At 44.7% G+C, this 21910-nt stretch overlaps 1 protein-coding gene across 3 annotated transcripts in view; it reads right to left on the bottom strand.

Annotated features, from left to right (window-relative positions):
- DSP (desmoplakin) overlaps nt 1–21532 on the bottom strand; it is a 41670-nt gene extending 20138 nt beyond the window's left edge. For all 3 annotated transcript variants that reach the window (XM_068557596.1, XM_068557595.1, XM_068557593.1), the window contains exons 1-8: nt 21339–21532; nt 9191–9290; nt 7917–8065; nt 7035–7209; nt 3913–4041; nt 2322–2372; nt 1264–1425; nt 300–404 (exon numbers count right to left, since the gene is read on the bottom strand). In XM_068557596.1, the coding sequence (XP_068413697.1) occupies nt 300–404; nt 1264–1425; nt 2322–2372; nt 3913–4041; nt 7035–7209; nt 7917–8065; nt 9191–9290; nt 21339–21532 (1065 nt within the window). The remainder of the gene's footprint in view (nt 1–299; nt 405–1263; nt 1426–2321; nt 2373–3912; nt 4042–7034; nt 7210–7916; nt 8066–9190; nt 9291–21338) is intronic.
- Between the last annotated feature and the right edge of the window lie 378 nt (nt 21533–21910).

Raw genomic sequence — 21910 nt, forward strand, 5'->3', positions numbered from 1 at the left:
ATTTATAAATAAAGTTTCACTGGCACACGGCCACAACCGTTCATCTACACGTTGCTATGGTTGCTTTCACACGACAACGGCAGAGTTAATATCAACAGAGACCAAATGGCCTGCCAGTCTAAGATATTTATTATTTGGTCCTTTCCAGAAAAAGCTTGCCAACCCCTGGTCTAGGGTATTGATAAAATAAACTTGTCATGGCTTTATGGTGGATAAGAACCACTCATCTGCATAGTCTTATTTTCGGAAAAGTGTCCCCTTTCTTCCCCCGGTAAGAATATAAATCTCACGAAGCCCACCTCAATTTTGTCTGAAGCTGGATGCTGACTGAGGACAAGTTGGTCACTTTCTTGTTTAAGCTTATTGAGCTCTTTTTCCTTCACTTCCAGCTGACTCATGCGTACCTGCGAATAAAAGAAAAACAAGTCCTGTAGAACAAGTCACTGGCAGCCTTCCATCCCTCCCACCATTGTTAATGGAAGTCAAACACAAAACTGCATTTTGGAAATGAACAATGTCAAAGAATTGCATTATGTGTTCCTCAAGAATCTTAGCATTTTTAAGACCAGAAAGGATGTCTGAGATCATCCAGTAAGCAGCTGAGGCCGGATTGGTGACATGGCTTGTCTGAATTCACCCAGGTGAAGGGACAGAGCTACAACACACGGTGAGATTTTCTAATTCTCGGTTGTAAGCCACCACACTCTGCGGTACACACACTCGAGGATGTCTGACCGAACCAATCTCACCCTGTCTGCTGTCTTCTGAGATGCTAAGCCCTGCACTGCCTCTCTTAAGTCACGGAAAAGCCTTCAGAAAGGAATGGTTTTTCATGACCACTCCACTGAGGCTGAATCCCAGATGGCCGAGTAAATGATCACAAATGGGGCTTCCCTGGTGGCACAGTGGTTGAGAATCTGCCTGCCAATGCAGGGGACACGGGTTCGAGCCCCGGTCTGGGAAGATCCCACATGCCGCGGAGCAACTAGGCCCGTGAGCCACAACTACTGAGCCTGCCGCGTCTGGAGCCCGTGCTCCGCAACAAGAGAGGCCGCGATAGTGAGAGGCCCGTGCACCGCGATGAAGAGTGGCCCCCGCTCCGCGATGAAGAGTGGCCCCCGCTTGCCGCAACTAGAGAAAGCCCTCGCACAGAAACGAAGACCCAACACAGCCAAAAATAAATAAATAAATAAATAAAAGAAAGAAAAAAAAAAAAAGATCACAAATGCGTTCATGAGCGCCGCACGTCGCCCGGGGGCTTACAGAGAAGGCCTCCTGCTTCTGGGCAATGTTGGTGTTCCTATCGCTCCAGTCGTACAGCAGCTCCTCCTCCTCGCAGTCATTGATCCACATGATCTCTTGGGACGTGGCCTGAATGATGTTCTGCAGCTGTCGCAGGTGGTCCATCCTCTCAAAGGATGTTTTCTGCACAGGAAGGTCAGGGCAGCGTTAGGACAACAATATGCACATGAATGGCGCTCCCTGCAGATTTCACAGATAAACCCTCCGGGATCCCTTTTACCAACAAAAATCCCACGCATCAGTCAAATGTTAATCTTTTGCATTCACTGATCAGCTGGTGGGTGAAAAGGACCCACCCAAGCTTATGATGAATAAGGGGTCAATTTTAGATTCAAAGTAACAGCCTAATCCAGAAGGGTCTTGATTCAGACACTGGTGTTTGGCTTCAATAATTAGTTTTAGACTATAGAGAGAAAATAGATTATTAAAAAAGATAAATCAAGCTTTTTCTGCCCTCTCCCACATCCCTAAAATTCAAGGTGCCATCACCTTGGAAAATAGTTGTGTCACCACTAGCCATGTTATTTAAATAGTATCACTGCCAACAAGGAAATACTGAAAAAGTGAGGACAGGGTGACACAAATAGGCAGAAGAATGGAAATATCTCTTCTTATGAGTCAAGTAATTGATTCAGTTTGTCATAAAATGGTGATGATGGTCTGATGAACCTCTCTCTAAGGAAAACAAGTCTTATTTTTGCTTATACTTCCTAAAAACGCTACAGTTCACAAGTGGAAAAGCTTTATGGCTTTAACTGCAAGTATTTAACAAATGCTAATTATGTGACACTTAAACTTGCAAAAACTAAGTACTGCCTTCAGAAAAAATTCTTTTCAAATGTCCTTCTAAAGGGAACACAGCAGTAGAAATAAAATTAGCATCTATAAGCCCCTTGGTATACTTCCAGGCACTTCCTGGGTCCTTAGGGATAAGGCCAAGCAGGTGCTTTATCCCCAGGTCCACATTTATACAACCGAATTGCACTGAACACAGAGCCTTCAGAAATAAGTTGTCTTACCAGCAGGTTTTCATACTCCTCCTCCAACTGGTAGATTGCAGATTTCTCACGCTAGAAGAAGACCAACAGTGAGTAATTATTTAATTCCCCTTGAGGGTTTATATAGAAAAAAACAGCCCTTCTAAATCTCCTTCTGTCAAATACATACTAACTTCAGATTCCCCGGTGGAAAGAAGAATTTGCTCTATGAAATCTTTCACCCACAGGGACCTTTCTCAGTTGATTTGGAGGCAAACCTCACTGGCCTGGTGGTGGCACCTCTAAAAGGAAAGGGCTCATCACTATCACTTAAAGAATCACTGTTAAACAAACTTTTAAAAGTTTGAAAATATCATTTAGGACTCCTCAGATCTTAGAGAAAAGAGGGAGAGATCTGATCAGATACTCAGGTAGACAAAAGTAGGCAAAAAAAAAAAAAAGGTGGAAAAGGCGAGGATGAGCATCTCCGGGCCAAGTACAAAAGTCAGTGATTTAAATGGCACAAATGAATTTATCAACGAAACTGAAACAGACTCACAGACATAGAGAACAGATTTGTGGTTGCCAGGAGGGAGAGGGGTGGGGGAGGGCTGGAGGGGGAGTTTGGGATTAGCAGATGCAAACTAGCATATACAGCATGGATAAACAACAAGGTCCTACTATAGAGCACAGGGAACTATATTCAACATCTTGTGATAAACCGTAATGGAAAACAATATGAAAAAGAATGCATATATATGTGTAACTGAGTCACTTTGCTGTACAGCAGAAATTAACCCAACATTGTAAATCAACTATACTTCAATTTTTAAAAAGTCAGTGATTTAAAGTGTAGAGATTGGGTGGAAACCAGGTACTTAAAATCAGATGAATATTTTAGGCTGTAATCTTGGACCCAGCTTCAAGTCAGTCCTTTCAGCAAAGGAAAAATGTCAGGATGAGACACGATTTCCTTATTAGAAATACAGTTTAATTACCACATAGGAAAGGCTTCACCAAGGACTTCACCAAGGATTCACCAAAATAAAACTATAGGATTGTCGCATTTTTCTATTTGAAGAGATGGTCTGCTTTCTGCAGAAAAGAACTACCACCCCTGAAAACATGCATTTACCAGTGGCATAAACGAGTGTGTGTGTGCGCCCTTAGTCCTGGAGGGTTAGCACAATCCCTAGTAGGTCTTTCTGATTCCACATCCCCATTTACGAAATGGGATTTTAAAAAATTTCCAGGGAAGGATAAATTAGTAGTTTGGGATTAACAGATACACACTACTAGATATAAAACAGATAACCAACAAGGACCTACTGTATAGCACAGGGAACTATGCTGAATATTTTGTAACCTATAAGGGAGAAGAATCTGAAAAAGAACAGATATATATGTATGTATAACTGAATCATTTTGCTGTACACCTGAAACTAAGACGACACTGTAAATCAACTATACTTCAATTAAAAAAAAAAAAATGCCAAGATTAAAAAACAATTTTCCAGTCTGTTGGGGAAGAAATCACAGACTCATGTTTCAGCCCAAACTGCCTGGGATCAACTAACTACAGCATCCTTGAGTACACTCGTGGAAGACTCTCCAATGAAATGTTCCAAAGTACCAGGTCGGCTTTAATCTTGTCCAGCTGCCAGCGGTAGTCGCCGATGGCATTGTGAATGCTCCTGTGACTGCCGATGTGCTGCTCGACCGAGGCCAGGTCCACGCCCCAGGTTATCATGTCCATCTCCGCCTGCCGAGGGAGAGAGAGTGGGCCCTTCATTTCTGACCCCCCTCACCTACAGCGTCATCAGGGGTCAGGTACCAAGGGACATACACAGCTTCCACTCAGACACAACTGAAGCTGTAAACAGTCAATATTTTTGAAACGAAAAAAAATTTGTAAAGGCTTGGAATTCCCAAAAAGGCTAGTGAGGGTTGCCCAACACAGTAAGTTGGGGGTCCCCTCAACGTATCTGTCCCTAGCTCAAGATGGGCCGAGGAGAGGTGATTCCAAAATGAGATCCTTAAAACCTAGATCATGCCCTCTAAAGAAAAAAAGTCTACCTGTGCACATGCAAGTGGCCTGTGTGTATATACAGCTGTGGGTGCACACCTATGTATGATACAATGTTATAAGATACGGATAGAAGTTTCAATATTCAGTTATTTTTAAATGTGCGTTAATAATAGTTCATTAAGCTCAATCAGGTACTACTTCCCAAGCTAAACAGTTGACCCAAGAGAATTTTTCATTGTTTATTTCTTTAAATTGTTTTGAGCAATGTAATTTTTGACTCTTTAAATCCAGAATTTAGCATTGCCTTTCGGGATGCAAAACTCCCTATGACCCATTTCAAAGAGAAGTTACAATGTATACCCAATGCCTTAATTTCAATGAAGGTTGGCAATATGAAGATCGTGGATTTATGTTAGCTTTTTAAAAATTAAATCTAACTTTCTAATTTGAGTCTCCACTACTTCAATTTAAGAAGGCCACATAGTAAGAATCAAACATATTATTTCACAAGCTTTGTACTGTGGCGAGTCTATTGTCTTTCTTTTGCATTAGCTCATGTAAATTTCCAAATCACCTGTGTCATCTCTCGGACATGCTGAGGGCAAACATTCCAGACTGGTATTGCAGCAAGAACATAACACACATTGTTCTAAGCCACATCCAAGTTCTCATGTACTTGGCGAGCCTTCAGAAAGGGCAGCCATCAGAAAACCGTAAGTTACCCAGGACTCTGATCTTTCTCTCCCGTGGCTCATTTCGACTTTAAAGCAGAAACAAGCGAGTGCACTGGGAAATTAATGAGATGACCAGGCTCCCGATCCCACCTCTCATTACCAGCCAGGTGTACAGTATCTGCCCCATCCATCAGCAGAAACACAAATCAGGGAAACACAACCCTGGCCCAGGAGCTGTGTGACTGCGTACGGATTGTGCCTCTGGGGACACTTCTCCCTTATCAGCTGGCCCTACAGTTCAGTCCCCTGGGAGTGGGAGGAAGAATGCAGGCTATGCTTAGGGGAAGAAGGGATAAGAGGAAAGGGCCCGAGAACCCCAGAGCAGACCAGCAGCAAGTGATAAAACTGCTTTTAATCCCTTTGAAACCCTGGAGGCTGCCTGATCTGAAAAGCAGTTGCATCTGTAAAAGGGGTGTACCCCACCCCCTCTCCCCGACCACCTGCCATGACAGAAAACTGAGTCCACGTGATAATGCCGTTTTCCAAAATTTTAAAATGCTGAGCTACAAAAGATTCTTACAAAGCTACACCCAATATGAATACAGAAAATGACAAATTATGAGCTGTCATGTTATAGAACTGTCAGAGTGACTTAAAAAGAAATGAGGGAATTTGCCATTTCATAAGTAATCTGGTTCAAAGGTTGTTTCACCGAACGTCTGTCACTGGTCACTGACCCTCCCCATGCAGTTCAAGCCCCATGAGCCTGGCCCAGCCTTCTCTGCTGGCTCCATTCCACAGGGACGGGAGTGCCAGCCCTCCCCCACTCCCATCTGAGCAGGGTTTTAGTACAGTTCATGCAGAAAAATTTGGCATTTGGCTGTATGTATCTTGTCTTCTTCAATAATATTCCTTTTCAGGGCTACGGGACATAAGCTTTGTACCTCATTTTCTGGCATGGTGCCAAAACATAGTAAATGCTCCAGATATGCGTGTTCAAAGATTAGAAGGGAATTGGGAAACATGCAAATAGGTTTGTATTTAGGTTTTTGGGATTACAACTGACTCTCCTCCTCTATAAGCCCCACCTTCTTGTAAGTGTTCTAAAGTCTTCATAATATGTGGGACAAAAGGTCATTCAACTGAATGAATGAATGCACGCATGCATGTTTAGTTGCATAAGCCCTCACACTTGCGAAAGAACACCCACAAAAATCTTTAAGTGGCTGAGAAACTTCAGAACCACTGCTAAATTGGTCCAACAACAAGTAATAAAACCACTATTTCCAACAACGACAACTGCATCTCTGCACAACTGATCATTCTAACATGCCCACCTCCTCACGAGAAGGACAGTTCATCAGGATCGAGTTTTCATTACACAATTCCCATCTACATTCATTACAGCACATAATTACTACGTAAAACAACACAACAATAATTAGCACTGAAACATCCTTTGTAGAAACTCCAGTTCTAGGGAAAGGCTCAGCACCTCTGGTGCCAGTATTTCACTTCACTCCCACATCAGTGATGTCATGATTGCCCAAGACAACTGACACTTCAAAAATATAAGGTTAGGCAACCAACGAGCCCAAACCGGAAGATCCAGTTTTACTGCGTGTCCAGCTCCTCCGATTTGTTAACATTTTAAATGAACCTCCACAATGTTCTCTTTTTTTCTCTTAAGTACCTCTCGGTAACACCCCGGGAGCTCAGCGATGAAGTTTTTCAGCACATAAACTCCCATAACAGATCTTCCGGCTGTGAATGGTAAGAACTAGATTTTCACAATCTACCAATTCAGTGATACGTGTTAAATATTACCTATGTGATAAAGTACAACTATAAAGCAATGAGGCTGGTTCCCTAAGCCACGTGGGAAGAAAACAATCCCTGAATTTTCACTTATTTCAAAGTAAAAGAATATGAGGAAATGCCGAAAACAGCAAGTGGTTGCTGCCAGCTGAGGTCCCGACCACCATCCCGCCAGGTCTGCACACCTGGCCAGGATCTCTGAGAACCAACCTCCTCCCACCGGAAGCTGCTTACCCTCTGCTGTCGCATCCACCCGAGACATTCGCTGGTGAGGTGCTTGGTGAATTCATCCCACCCGGAGCCACTCTGGCAGGTGTACCCTCCACCTCCCTTGGAGCTGGCCCTTCGGGCTCGAGGGACACTGATGGCTTTGTAAAGGGCTCGCATTTGCTCCTGGAGCTGCAGCAGTCTGAAAGGAAAGGAAAACAATCACACCACTGCAGGAAAACAGCCCATGAAACACGTCCTGGGCAAACAGCCCCCTCTGTGTCAGTACAGAGGTCACAAATGTTTTACTCATAGACTTTTTTTTTTCTTGATCACATGCAAAGCCTTAAATATTCTGACGCTCCAAGCCTGAAGCATCACAGCAAGTGTAACTGCCTTTGCCCAACCTGGCAGCATCCTGTACTTTCTCACAAGTTCCACCCTGGGAATTTCCTAGGACCATGCGCCCTGGGTAGTGTGATCTCAAAATCAGACTACACACCTCTGCCTTAAACGGCATTTTCAACTCTGTGAGTCTCATTTCTGTATGCATTAAACTGAGCTGGACTTAATTTTAGACTCTTCAAAGTCAATTGCTGTGCCAAAGGTCTTTGCTGCCCCCTAAGTGGAAGCACAGTGAACATCTCACAGCAAAGTCAACTCTTGAGAAGAAGCACGCCCTCTTGGGCAGGTCTGTTTCGTTCTTCGCATGGCAGCTTTGTGACTCCACAAAAGATGAAGGTAGTGGGCTTAGTAAATTCGTATTAGAGACACATAAAGCTGCAAAATACCAAGCAAGGGAGCCCTTCCTGGGGAATATCTGTGCTTCCTTCAGGGAAGACCTGGGTCAGGGGATTGAGTGCAACTCCACGAGGCGTGCGGGCACCACGCTCGCTCTGTGGGCAATACCTTTTCTGATAAACATCACAGGGCTGGCCCATCTGCCGCATCTCTCTAATCAAGCTATCGGTAATTTCCATCTGATCATTGGCCTGGGCAAAACACTCATCCAGTTCTCTGCTCTGAGCCAGCTGTATCCCATCTCCATACTTCAGTTCCTACAAGAAAGAAGTCACATGAAGGAAACACATAATACTGGAAAGAAAAGCTTCATGTGTATTACTAGAAGCAAAAGCTTCTGCTATAAACTTAAATATTATAAGTCCCCTGCCCCGTTCCACGTAAGTGCAAAAAATCTCTAACTGAAAATTGTCTTAGTAATTTGAAATAGGGAGGTAAATTAGGGAGATTCATGAAGCAAAATTTGTAGGCTATATTTTAAATTTTCAGACGCCTTTAAAAGCATATTCACAGAGTGCTGACCTTTCCCTTGCTTCAGTGTTAAATGCCTATCTTTCTTATTTTCACAGGACACTCATCTAACTGTAATTTCACTGTGATAAGAACACTGTACCAGATGAGGTCTTTTTTACACATAAACTGAGCTTTTCCTGCAACTTGTGGGAAATAACTTTTCGGTTCTTAAAAAGAAAGCTGCCTAGTTAATTGTATTGAGCCAATCAATTTCCTGGTTTTGATGATGGGTGGTGATACTTAGTGAGATGGCCACCTTTGGGGGGAGCTGGGTGATGGGTACTCGGAAAATATCATGGATCTCGTGCCTTCTTAGCCTGTTTCAATAAGATCCTAAGCTATCTCTGTAACATCAAGAAATACTGTGAGGTTCTCACGAATGTTACCATTTTCCCTCAATTTTCAATTGCTTATTTATCCATATTTTGTAATGTTTCTCATGTAGAATTATTCTCACAAGATGGTAAATTTTCCTGAAAAAAGACATTAAATTGATGGTGTACATCACAACCCACGACAATCCAGTGACATAAACATGTCAGGTTGCACCTCTAGGAAGAGAAAGCGTTACAAAATCAGAGAAATGACAACAGGTTGTTGCAATTCCAAAAGGGTGGCAATCCGTAGTGTAAATATTTGTTGGGAAAAAAACTATGTGAAAACTGGTTCCCATTGTTAAGCCAACATTGCAAGTAGTTTAGGAAGATAGACATCCTGCTCTAGTCTGTTTTGAGAAAAAGCATCTCTAAACACTAGGAGGGCAGGGGATGAGAATGCACAGGTCAGGGCTATGAGTCTAAGTTAACCAGGAGCAAAACCAGGTACAAAACCAGGTGTGGACAGTACTTTAGGAGAAAAAGAAAGCTTACTGGCTGCACGATCAGCTCGGCCCGCATCAAAAAATCCGAGCAGTTCTGCAGAAGCTCCTGGATAGTGTTCTGGTTCTGCCTGGACATTGTTCCGGTTTGACTGATGAGCAAACACAAAGAAAGAGAATATGAACATTTTTTTTCAATTTTGAACTAATTTTAAACTTTCAAAAAAGCTGCAAAAACGAGACAAAAACACTTCTGTAGGCCCTTCACCCAGACTGCCCAACGGTTCACATTGGTTATGTCTCTTTGTTCCCCTCCCCCCTGTATGTGTGTATATCTATTTATAGTATATATACATTTTTCTGAGCCATTTGAGAACAGTCATGCTTCTTTATCCCAAAATATTCCAGCATGTATTTCCTAAGAGCAAAGCCATTCCATTATATAACCACAGTACAATTACCAAAATCAAGACATTTAAAAATGATGGAATACTATTTTCTAATCTACAGAACTTTTTCAAATTGTACTAACCTTCACACCAAGTTTTTTTTTTTTTTTTTTCTGGTGTAAAATCTAATCCAGAAATATTCTTTTGAGTTGTGAAAACACATTTCCAGCATCTTCCTTCCCTGTCACCCCTCCCCCTTCATCCCACATCAATGCCATCACGAGTCCTTCTGGGAAAGGTGGCATCAGACCCAGAGCTGCAGGGTTTCATTGACCAGTCTGGCTGAGGACAATTGTAGGAGACAAAAGAAAAGCGTATTCTGCAAAAATATTTTCTGCAACCAGAAAAAGCTGATAATGGTAAAGGAAGAATGGGGTGAAGAAAGTGATGGGAAATTTAAATATCTTTAATGCAAAAAGCCACTTTTCCTTTCAGGATGACCCCAGAATATTATCCTGTACAATGATACTCATCCACATGTGTACTTCAAACGCAGCACTATTCTCAAGACAGGTAGCAGAAACCTTAAAACGACGGTGGTATTTAAGAAGAATGTTGTAGATATTCTACATTTTTTTTTTTAATAGAGTATATCATGGCCAGCTGATTCTTTTTTTTTTTTTTTTTTTTTTAATTTATGGCTGTGTTGGGTCTTCGTTTCTGTGCGAGGGCTTTCTCTAGTTGCGGCAAGTGGGGGCTACTCTTCATCGCGGTGCGCGGGCCTCTCATTATCGTGGCCTCTCTCGTTGCGGAGCACAGGCTCCAGACGCGCAGGCTCAGTAATTGTGGCTCACGGGCCTAGTTGCTCCGCAGCATGTGGGATCTTCCCAGACCAGGGCTCGGACCCGTGTCCCCTGCATTGGCAGGCAGATTCTCAAACACTGTGCCACCAGGGAAGCCCCCAATATTCTACATTTTAAAGAAAGAGATTATAGAAATTCAGTTTGCTCCAGATACAAGTAAAAAGAGTAATCTATCATAAAACAAGTCTTACTTTTTAATTTGTCAGGATACATTATGCTACAGCACAGCCCGCTATGGCTTAGTTTAAGAGAGATTTAAAGCACATTAAATTATTAACGTTCAGGAAAGGCCTTATGAATGTCCTACAAGAAACCTGAGTTCCTCCAGGACTTCTGAGCTACAGCCAGGCCGGCTTGAGCTTCCAGATAAAACAGACGCCTGTTCAATGTACTGAACTTTCTTTTATATATGTCTGTGTCGGGAAGGGTATCTGGGTGTGTTTTAAAGAAAGAATTTCTGGACTTCCCTGGTGGAGCAGTGGTTAAGAATCCGCCTGCCAATGCAGGGGACACGGGTCCTGGGGGTCTTCGAGCCCTGGACCAGGAAGATCCCATATGCTGTGGAGCAACTAAGCCCGTGAGCCACAACTACCGAGCCCATGTGCCACAGCTACTGAAGCCTGCGTGCCTAGAGCCCGTGCTCCGCAACTAGAGAAAGTCCGCACGCAGCAATGAAGACCCAAAGCAGCCAAAAATAAATAAATTAATAAATAAATTTTTAAAATAAATAAATAATGAAGAAAGAATTTCACTGTTTAAAAAAAACGTTTGAAAGGCACAGGCTGTATGTACTAGGCAGAGACAGGGTAAAATCACATGAATGTGGGAAACTTCTCCCACCGCCCCTTGATTCTGCCTCATTTCACATGGGAGAGGCACTTTCTCTCTCTGCCGGCCAGGCTTCCCTACAAGCCAGCCCTGGCTGAAAGTATGTGGGTGAGAAACCAGCTCTCCTGGGAACCAGTGCCAGATGAGGCCGCAGCTCCTCCAGGCAGGCCCCAGCACTGCCCACCCATCAACACCAGGGCACCCCACCCTCACCCCACATGAATGCTGCCCTTCTCTGCCTGCCACTCAGAATCAGACAGGAAACCTGGCACACTTCTCGGATTGCTGAGATGTTAACAGGACTCCATCCGTTGTCAAAACTTGTGTAAAATTCCACTTGACTTAGAACACTTTCCAAAATGCACCCATTATAACAGGGAGGAAAGAAATTCAAGAGACAAAGGGAAAAAAAGAAAAAAGAGAGACAAAGGGAGAAATTAAGAAATACAGAAACATCATTGAGAAGTCTAGGACGGGTAAGTAATTAGGGAGGTCCTGTGTAATTAGATTTGTTTTCTTTAATGAAGGGGCATGAGAGGCCCTTTCTTCTGAAACATTTAGTAATTCTGGTCAGCAGTTGGGCTCAGAGGGTGATTCCAACAGAGAATGCCAGTTCCTTGCATACAAAGGAAAGGGCTCTCTCTTAGCACAGTGGAAAGTCAAGAGTTTCTGAAATGATTTAATAACGTGTGCTACTGTAAAAACACAGTGAGTGCTAAGACCGAGGAAGATGGGGAAACTGGGTGAGGGTGTATGAGAGCTCCCTCTACCTCTGCAGCTTTTCTGTAATCCTAAAATTATTCCAGGATAAAAATGTATAAAAAAGAAAAAAAAAGCAGAGAGGCCAAACTCACTTGTGAACGAAAGTTCCAAAGTGTATATACAAGTCTTTTTAAAATGAATTTATGACACTAAATTCATTTGCCAACAAAATATGAAACTCTTCAGCTCTTTTTACCCAACTACTAGAGTAGTTAGTTACATGACACTTAGAAATGAACTAAGGAAAAAGAGGTGAGGCAATTAAATGCTGGCTTAAAATATTGGTGGACTTGCACTTAAAAAACAAAAAGGTAAAAAAACCAAAAAAACAAAAAAACTAAAACTGTAACTTCATATGCTGTTAATGATACTAAAAAGAATTATTCATGCTTCACTAAAAGGCCTGCCTATGTTCACCATACACGCCCTTGATAGCCACTAAAACCCTATGTGTTTGCCTTGGCATTTTAGGAATAGATTAACAACTGTCTGCACAAAAATCTAATCTTTTTAAAAGTCAAAAGGAAGAAAAAAGAAAGAAAAGCTAAAGTGTTAGAACAATGTAATGAAGAATCTTTGGTATTGTGATTTGTCGGTAGGAAAGTATGATCTAATCAACCAAATTTCCTTAGGCACAACTTTTCAAGACCGTGTCTGGTCCTTAAAGCAAGATCTACAGATCCCGTTTGTCATCTGTAAGAATCTCACTTCAGTCCGAACATCCTTGGGAAACAGACCATCAAATCGAGCAGGTGGAAGGACAACTCAGGCCCCTGAGGTTTATTGACGAGAAAAGAGAATCCACCTTCACATTTCAGCTTGCTTGTCCCCGCCCAGTGAAGGATCCACACAGAACTGACTGTACTTAAGTCAAGGAGGAAGTGTCCGTGGAGAGGATTTTGACTCACTAGACACTGACTCAGATGCTGTGCAGTGCTGGATGAGTCCTGTACTTTCTCACAAGTTCCACCCTGGGAATTGCCCATGAGGGCAATTCTCTTCAGCAGGAGAGCCAGGAGAGCTTGCTTCAGGGAACACAGGCATTTTGTGTGTCATTCAGAACTTTTTAAGTCAAAAATCATATTTTTTCACATAATTTTAGGTCTTTTGTCTTTTATCTCAGAAATATTCTAGATCTCAGTTTTCTCATCTTTTGGGCTAGGTGCTATATAAGATTTCCTTAGCTCCTTTGTTCTGTAACTTTACTTTATGAAACCACCAAGCTCACTCCTCCTATTGGAAATAATCCCAAAGTCTATGTTCTGTGTAAAGGTAATGAAGTGTCCTCTTCATACAGTGCAATTTGGGAAAATGCAAAATGCCATCATATAGGAAGAAATCATTTTAAAATAAATACTAATTTAACAAGCATATAAGGACTTTAAAAATCCCTAGCCTCAAAGAAATTTTCAACACTGGTACGTATTGGTATTAGGGGTGCAGAGATTTTAAACCATGTTAGGAATTGAACTAACGAGGTCAGAGTTCAATTTTTAAGTCCCATTTCAGTGTCACGGAAGATGAAAGAAGTCATGCAAAAAAAACAAAAAAAAGAAGAAAGAAAGAAAAGAAAACTCATTTGGGTCAAATCAATCAAAAAATATTGACTTCTAAACTAAAATTAATAGCTGGCCTTGAAAAAATAACATTTGTCCTTAAAAGTCTTTAACTTTTCTGAAATCCTCTTTTATTTTCAAACTTACAAAGACAAATTATTCGTATAACAAAGAACCTGCCTACACTTCTTTTTGAAAATTCATTCTAAAACTTGTTTAAACAAGTAAGGGTTCCAACAGTTTACATAAAGATCCCTTCATCAGAGGCTAAAAGGAAAACATGGTCTGGCCACATGAACGTGTGAACGGTATTAAAGAGCTTTCGATGTTTTATTTTACTACCTCCAAATAACAGTCTTTTCTTAAAAAATAAGACCCCAAAATTAACTGTGAAGCCACTAGTTTCACACTTTTCCCAAGAATATTATAGACAAAAATACAAGACAAATACTTTGAAGAGAGTCTTGAAGCATTACAAGATATTTTTTAATAGTTACTCTCTTTGTTTTATAAGTCATTTTACAATCATCTATGCTGTTCATTAGACACTTGGCCGGTGCCACGTAACTCTGGATTTCTTTTTGTATATACACTGGGTTGGCCAAAAAGTTCGTAAAAGCCTACGGAAAAACCCGAACGAACTTTTTGTCCAACCCAATACTTTCTCTCCTATTGGGTTCCTTCTTTCCTTCCTTCCTCTTTCCTTTGCCCCTTCTCTCTCTCTCTCTCCCACTCTCTCTCTTCTTTTTGTTCATTCCATCAACATAAGGTCCTGGATGTGTGCCGGAAAGTATGTCTCACGTGTATTTGGATTCATGGAATAATGACCTTGGAAAAACTCAATGAAGATTTGATGGAAATGATAATTATGTAATGCATTAATATTGATCTTAAAACTTATTTGCATTCATCTAAAACCTATCTGCTGAGCTCCTTACAATGTTTAAAACATGTTCCATACGTTATTTTGAGTTTCTTTAAAAGATCTTAAGTAAAAAGGAAAACATCCATGGAGTTTGTAAAAAAAAAAAAAAAAATTTACTTCTTCATTTAAGGACAATACCCTACCTCCAAGACTCACTAAACACATCAGTGGAAATGTCACGTATCAGAAGTTACACACCAAGTGCTTCCACCTCCATAGAATTTTCCCGGCATATCTCTGCCCTCCTTCTGCACGAATTATTTACACACCTGTCTGCCCACCCCTGGAGAGCAAAGTCCCACATCTTAGTCACTTTCGACTCCTACATGCACCTAACAACACAGAGTTCCGCAGCCATAAGGTCCTTAACATATGTTTGTTTGGTTTAGGAAAGTAGAAGAAAAACAAAGGCAGATCAAAGACTGATATGAAGATATTACTACTCATTACCCTGATTTCCAAAGCTCAATCAGGTAGCGCATCTACTGCACCCCAATTCCCCACCAATAGTGGGCAAAAAAAAAAAAAAAAAAAAGGTTTTTTCTATCAATTTTAGGAAGAAGGCCTCCTCTGGGCCTTCATCTTGTCCTCACCCAGGAGCTCTGGAAGCGGTACTCTAATAAAGTTCCACTGCCTTTCCGTGTTTGCTATTTTCACAGTTTTTGGTGGCCTGGGGGGGGCCGGGGAGGGTAACCTGATCACAGATCATTAACTTCATAAAGGGTTTGGGGTCCACCCCGTTCTCAGCCACTTCCGGCTGGACAGCCTGTGACTTGGAGCAAGTTAGTAGACTCGTGGGGCCTAGGGTTTCTGCAGGAACACAGTCACCTCTCGGGGTTGGCCTGATGTTGAGAGGAGAAGCCAGTGAGGTCTGCAAAGCCCGGCAGAAACTAAATCCTCGCTGCGAGATCATTCGTACAGGGGAAGCTGCTGTTGTGACATGATTCTCAGATTTTGCTTTTATTTTTCATTTTGTGTTTTTTGCCCCAGTTCATCATTTTAAGGATATCCTGCAGCAAATTGGAGGTGGAGTGAGAAGCGGAAAAAAAAAGAAAGAAGAAGAAATGATGATTGGGTATTAAGTGTGAGGCATCTGAGACTTTCTCAGGTAATTTTTAATTCCTAAAATTATCTGTGAGACCTAAAATAAGGTTTGAGACCATTCAAAGACAGAGATACATTTTAACTGCACGAAAGACATCTTTTGAAGGGATAAGAAAATTCAGAAAAAGATGCTTTCCTTTCTTTTATTAAATGGGGATGACTATTTGACCCTTACAAAGTCAAGGCCAAAATAGGGATTTCTGTTTTGAATTCCTTCCCTAGGTGAAAACTTACATTCATTCTGACGCCTAAAAAAAATCGTTTACAAGTTATCTGGTTATCCACCAAAAGGCCAACTCCTTTTTAAGTTTTTTCAGGTACCTTATGAAGCAAGGGATATTACGTTTGCATGTCACACATTTGAATTCCAGGCAAAAACTCAAGACCTATGGCCTGCAGCCTCTCACTCTGGTGTCCTCATTTTCCTGAAATGTAGGTTTCACATTCCTGAGGTCTCCGAAGGTCCTGGACCCTCCCAGCCCAAGGTGTCGGCGGTAAGGTGCACGTGATGGGGCTGCGCTGGCATTTTACGGGATGCTGAGGCTTGGGGTCCGTGGGGCAGTGGCTTCAACATCAGAACTACCCCTGCCCATTATCCCAGGAGGGCCAGAGGGAGACTGGAGAAAAGCAAAGGGCGGAGCGGCAGGGCCCCAGGCACCAAGGCCTCGGGACTGAGGCACTTCTTCCAGAACCTTTGAAAAGTCTGGAAAGACTGGTTAGCTGAGGGCTGAGCTAAGACTCCCCAAGACACACCCAAGCCCTCCTCAGCTCCACCCGAAGGAGTCAGTGTGGAGGCATCAGCACTTTTTTTGTCTTTCCCAAGACATTTCAGGCACCCGGACAACAATGGAATTACGCCCATGTTTACAGAAAAGATTAACTACTTGTTGAAAGCTGCTCTGTAGATGTGCCTGACATTTAGTGGGCTTAACGCAGCATCACACTGTGCTTCATTCCTCAGCAGATGGAAACTCTACAGGAGTGTGAATGCAAGAACACAATGGTTATGAAATAAATATTTCCCAGGAATGCAACAATTTAAAAAGAAGTAAAAACTCCTGTTGGGTAGAAGAGTTTACAAGAAGAGATGAATTCTAATAACTAAAGTTAGATCTCGTCTTACACCATCGTGGTATACTGGATTCAAATGCAGCTTAATTACTAACTTAGCTGCTTGACCTAAGCCGAGTCATCTAACTCCTTTAACTTCAGTTTCCCACCTGTGAAATGGGAAGTCTGTCGTGAAGCTTGAAATAACAATATACCTGGCACATGGTGGGTGTTTGCCAGGCAATGGTAACTATTATTAACCACTGATCTGATGTTTGTATAAAATATATAACCTACTCAAACTTAATCACTATGTATAAGTGTTACTATCTGCCATATATTAAGCTACACAGAAGCTTACTTTGCCATCGTTTCCCAGAAAAATATTTAGAATAACCATTCTGAGTCAGCCAACTCTAAGCCTGTTTTCTCAGACTCTCCCTTGCCTCTCTGATCCAGTTCTGAGCTGAAGCTCTCACTCTATCACATCTACCTCCTGTCCCACTGCCACCAACCTCGACCAGACTTTCATCACCTCCCTCCTTCACTGGTACAACTGCTTCCTTAAGGCAACCCCTCCCACACACTGCTGGCCACAGCAATAATCCTACAGCTCCCTGTGATGGTCTTATCTCCCTGCTCCTTCAAAGGAGACCTTCACTGGCTCGGATGAGACCTGCAAGGGCTCCCCTGTGCCTAACCCTAACCCACCACCGGGGATTCGAGGTCTCCCAGGTTCTGGCCCCAGCCCGTCCTTCCTCCTTCCGTCTTACTGTTTCCCCACTTAAGCGAACGTTCCAAGAGGAGACCACTCTCTAGGCCTTGAAGTTGCGCCTGCTTTTCCACTTCTCACACTTTTCTCATGCTTTTCTCTCCTCCAGGGGCACTCTCTGCCCACTCTCTTTACCAACTGAAATTCTCCAAAGTCCAATTCAACACCACTTCCTTTATAATAAAGTCTTACTAGTGCCGCCACTGCAGATGTTATCTTGTCCCCTTACGAAGCCTCTGAGTCACGGGCACCGCTCCTGTGCATTATCCGTTTGTATTATAGTACTCATGTACTTATCTTCCTCTAAAGAGCATCTGCTCCCTTCCAGAAGTCTTTGTATTTTCACCTCTGAATCTCCCCGACATCTAACACACAGCAGATGCTCAGGAAATATTGGCTGAATGAATGAATGAATACATGGACTTGAGGTACTTTCATCCTGTTAAGTACAGGGCTGTCCAGTCTCATACACAAGTACATGGTCTAAACACACAGGATACCAGAGGGTAGAGGGAGGAGCCCCTGATTCTCATGCCACCTCGGCCATGGTGGACTCCGGGATTTGGGGCAAGTCTTAATTTGTCTCTAAAGTGGAAAAGTGAGGTTTCTGTCCTCCTAAGGACCCCCTTCCACTCTAAAATTAAATGTAAATATGCCTGTTTTACCTCACACTGAGAAACAGGCTTCTTTTAAAAGGTAGTTTAAAGCAAACTTTAAAGTAGGTATCAAATAGTGATCACACACATTTCGCTTTGGAAATCATGAGTTCTGGAGAAATGTAAGCATTACCATTTTATGCACATATTTCTGAGGCTTAGTGACTGTATTTGGCTTGTAATCCTCCTACAAATTCCACACTTCGATCGGCGGAAGATCTAACTGGGGGACTTTGTCACTTGGCCACCAAATTTCACTACAGATTTGTAATTTCTTTTAACTACAGGAATAAGACTAGCGTAATTCTGCCATCGTTGAAAACAATATAGCATCTTATACAAGAAAAATCCAAAGTTTAAATTTTCAAAAGTAAACATCTTAAATTATCAAAGTATGTAACATGTACCAAACTTTAAAATATTAAGAAAAGCAGCGGAAGGTAAATAAAGTCGTTGCAGATTCCATGCAGGGTAAAACAAAGACACAAAAGACAGGTGGGGGAAGGAGGGATAATCAGAGTGAGAAGTATCAGGTTCTAAACAGTGACAAGTGTTACTAAATAAAGGACAGACAAACGCAAGAGGCTGTAAAGTCACTTTCAAAGGAAAAATAAGATTTGGGCTCTGTACACACTCAAATTAGCTTATCTAGGGAAGGGCTAAATACACACATTGATCATTAAAAAAATCACCAGTCTGATTCAGCCAATAACGTGGGAGTTTTAGAAATAAAGGAGTTTAGATTCAACCAGTCGCTTTCATACTGGTTTTTTTTTTTTTTTTTTTTTGGTTTTGTTGCTTTAAAAACAAAACACCTCTATGTAGAAAAACTTTCGGTCAGAAAAGTGCTTTTAAAATCCTCATCATCATTCACTTAGCAGAGGGCAGTCGAGTCACAGATGCCATGTGCGTGCCAGGGCCAAACAAATCCTCCCGCACAAGACGCTAAAAACCCCAGGAAAACAGGTGCGGTGCTGGCCCCGACCCTCTCCAGTCAGTCGCCCTTATTTTAAAGTGCAGACCTCAGCGTTTGCGGGGTACTGTGTATTGTGCTAACGCTTCGCTTCTAAGGGCTAGCAGCACCAGCGCAGGCCCGGACAGGCCTGGGGAAACTCCAGTACCTGGATCCGGAAAGAACGCCGGCCACATGCTGACTCAAGCCCCCAGCCCGCCGCCCCGCGGCCCTGGCAGCTCGACAGCAACGCGCAGAAAAACAACCTCCCTCCAAGTTAGGTAACTTTTCACTTGAGTCTCATTTCCCCTTCCCGGGGAGATGTTAAAACTTGACAGGTTTATCAACAGCCTTTAGGTTGGAAAAACCGAACACAAGAAATGATGCTATACTAGGAGAAAACATCGAGCCTCGCCCAAATTTAACGTTCGGTGAAGAATCCTTATAAACCGGGTATCTTTATGCAGTTCATTAACCAAGATATTAATTACAAATTTACTTCTACAAGAAGCCAAGGGAGTGAAATACTCCATTAACAGCCATGTTTATTGTCAACTTAAAACACAGGGACGCTAAGGTAACAGAAGCATATTCAAAAAAAAAAGGAACCAAAGAAACAAAAAACCACTTGGTTCATAAATGCAGGAAAGAAGCAACCTTGCAGATTCTGACTTGGATTTAAATGTGTGGATTCAGAAGCATGTGCTTTCCAAATACTGCAAGATTGGGAGGGAAACGTAAAGTTTCGGATTTAAATGGTTGGCCAACTTTTCAAACAAACTTAAAAACCAAAGTGTAAACGAGCAAAAATTTCTCCCCAGTCTCCCTAATGGTTTGGCATATTTTTTCCTGGAAACCCCCAGGTGCATTCTGTTCATTAAAGAAAGAGCTCCAAGTTTGAGACAGTTCTTTGCTAGCTCAAAAAGAGAAAATAAATTTTCAAGGTGCTCCGGGAAGATAAAGAAATGAATAAATCGAAGCAGAAAGCAGGTTGCAACTCGAGTAGTCCGTCCCGGCCTCCAAAACTGCTGGCAAAACAAAAACCCCCTGGAGTGTATTCAATTTGCTCCTCCCCAGCCTAAGGCCACAAGGCTAGGTCGACAAAGTTCTGGAACTCAGGCCTCTTCCTCCGAAGCCCTACAAGGGAAGGACTTGCAGGGGGGCGGGAAAGGGGGGGTGAGAGCCGCAAAATTCTCACGGCTCACGTGGGAGAGTCCGGCTCCGGGGACCGGGTAAATGTACGTTCATTATCTTCCTCCACCCGCACCCGACTGACCTCCCCCTTCCCAAGCTGAGTTTCCCGGATGACTCGGAGAGGCAGACCCGGGCCTCTTCCCAGGGCGCCTCCCTGGGGCAGCCGGATCAGGGCGGCCCCAGCATCGCGGGCCGGCTGGGGTGGTACGCGGAGCCCCCCCTCCACGGGCCCCTGCCCGCGCTATCCCGCTCAGAGCGCAAGACCCTGCGCCCGCGCTCCGCCACCGAGACACTGAGGCCGTTCCTCAGGGGCTTTTTAAAAACCGGGAAACAAAGGGCGCAGGCGCGGGGCCACAGGTGTGCTCGCTGGCGGGGGCTGCCGCGCGGCTGATCCGGGCTGGGGGGACAGGCGGCCGGCCCCGCCGGGAAACTTGGTTTGGGTAGCAGGCGAGGCCGAGGCGGGGCCTTCTCGACCCGCGACCCCGAGCTGCCGGGACGCGCAGCCTCTACACAAAAGCCCCCGGGTGGCCGAGCAGCCCAGGCGCCGCTGCGGACGTGGTCTCGGGGTGACCACGAGCTTGCGATGAGCCACTAGCCACAGCCGAGAGCCGAGTCCGCCGTGGCCACCCGACAGGCCGGAGCCCCCGCTCCTCTCGCTGTTTTACTTTTGGTTACAGTTCGAGAGGTTGAGTTTAGTGGTCGCAGCCACGCCCGCCTGACCTCCCACCTGCGGCCCGGGACAAAGGCGATGCCTCGCTGGGGACAGTCCCGGGTACAGCCGGGACCCCCGCCGTCCGCCGCGCCCTGCCTGCACCCTCGCTGGCTGGCCTCGGGCCCCGGCACGCGGGAAGGGAGAAGGGGAGCCCGAGTCCCCGCCGGCGGGGAAGGAGCCACTCCTCTGCGGGTTGGCGCACATGCCCACCCGGTCTGCGCGGCGCGCCGGGACACTCGGTCTTGCTCCAGCGCGAATAGGAAATGCGTGCATGCCCTCGGACAAAGAGACTGTCCCCTTTCTGGACATGAGCTTCCTCGTCGGTCAGAGGTCGACGGTCCCTCCCGGTCCCACGGCGCTAGGGGAGTGTAGAGACCCCGCCGCACCGGCCCACCGGCCCACGCACACCGCGCGCTCCGGGTCGGCCCGGTACCCACCAGTAGCCGTCCGAGTTCTGGTCGGTGACCGTGCCGCGCCGAGAGTAGTACCTCCTGCTGGTGCCCCCGCCGCCGCTGCTGCCGCCGCCGCCCCCGCCGCCGGTCATCTCGCAGCGCAGGTCGGGGCCGGAGTCGGCGCGGGTCATACGGCCCAGCGTGTTGATCCGCGGGATGGAGCCTCCGTTGCAGCTCATGTTGGCGGGCACTCGGAGCGCCGCTCAGCGCCGAGGCGGACGCGAGGGCTGGCCGGCTCGGAGAGGGCGAGGGGCTCCCAGGAGAGGCCCAAACCGGGGACTGGGCTGGGGGCGCAGAAGGATTGCGAGGACGCGCCTCTCCACCGGGGCCGTTCCGGACACTGCGAGCGCGGCACGGCGGGCGGGCGGGCGTCGGGCGCCGGGGACAGCGACGGGCCGGGAGTGGAAGCGGGAGCGAGGGCTGCGGCTCTCAGGGCGGCGAGGGCGCAGAGGAGCAGGGCCGTGGCTGGGTGGTGGTGTTGGTCGGCGGGAGCTCGAGTCTCCTCCCCGCTGGCACCCGACGCTGCCGAAGCCACACCTGGCCGGTTTCTTCCCAGG

Source organism: Eschrichtius robustus, chromosome 12 (genome assembly GCF_028021215.1).
Source record: "Eschrichtius robustus isolate mEscRob2 chromosome 12, mEscRob2.pri, whole genome shotgun sequence".
Taxonomy (NCBI): domain Eukaryota; kingdom Metazoa; phylum Chordata; class Mammalia; order Artiodactyla; family Eschrichtiidae; genus Eschrichtius; species Eschrichtius robustus.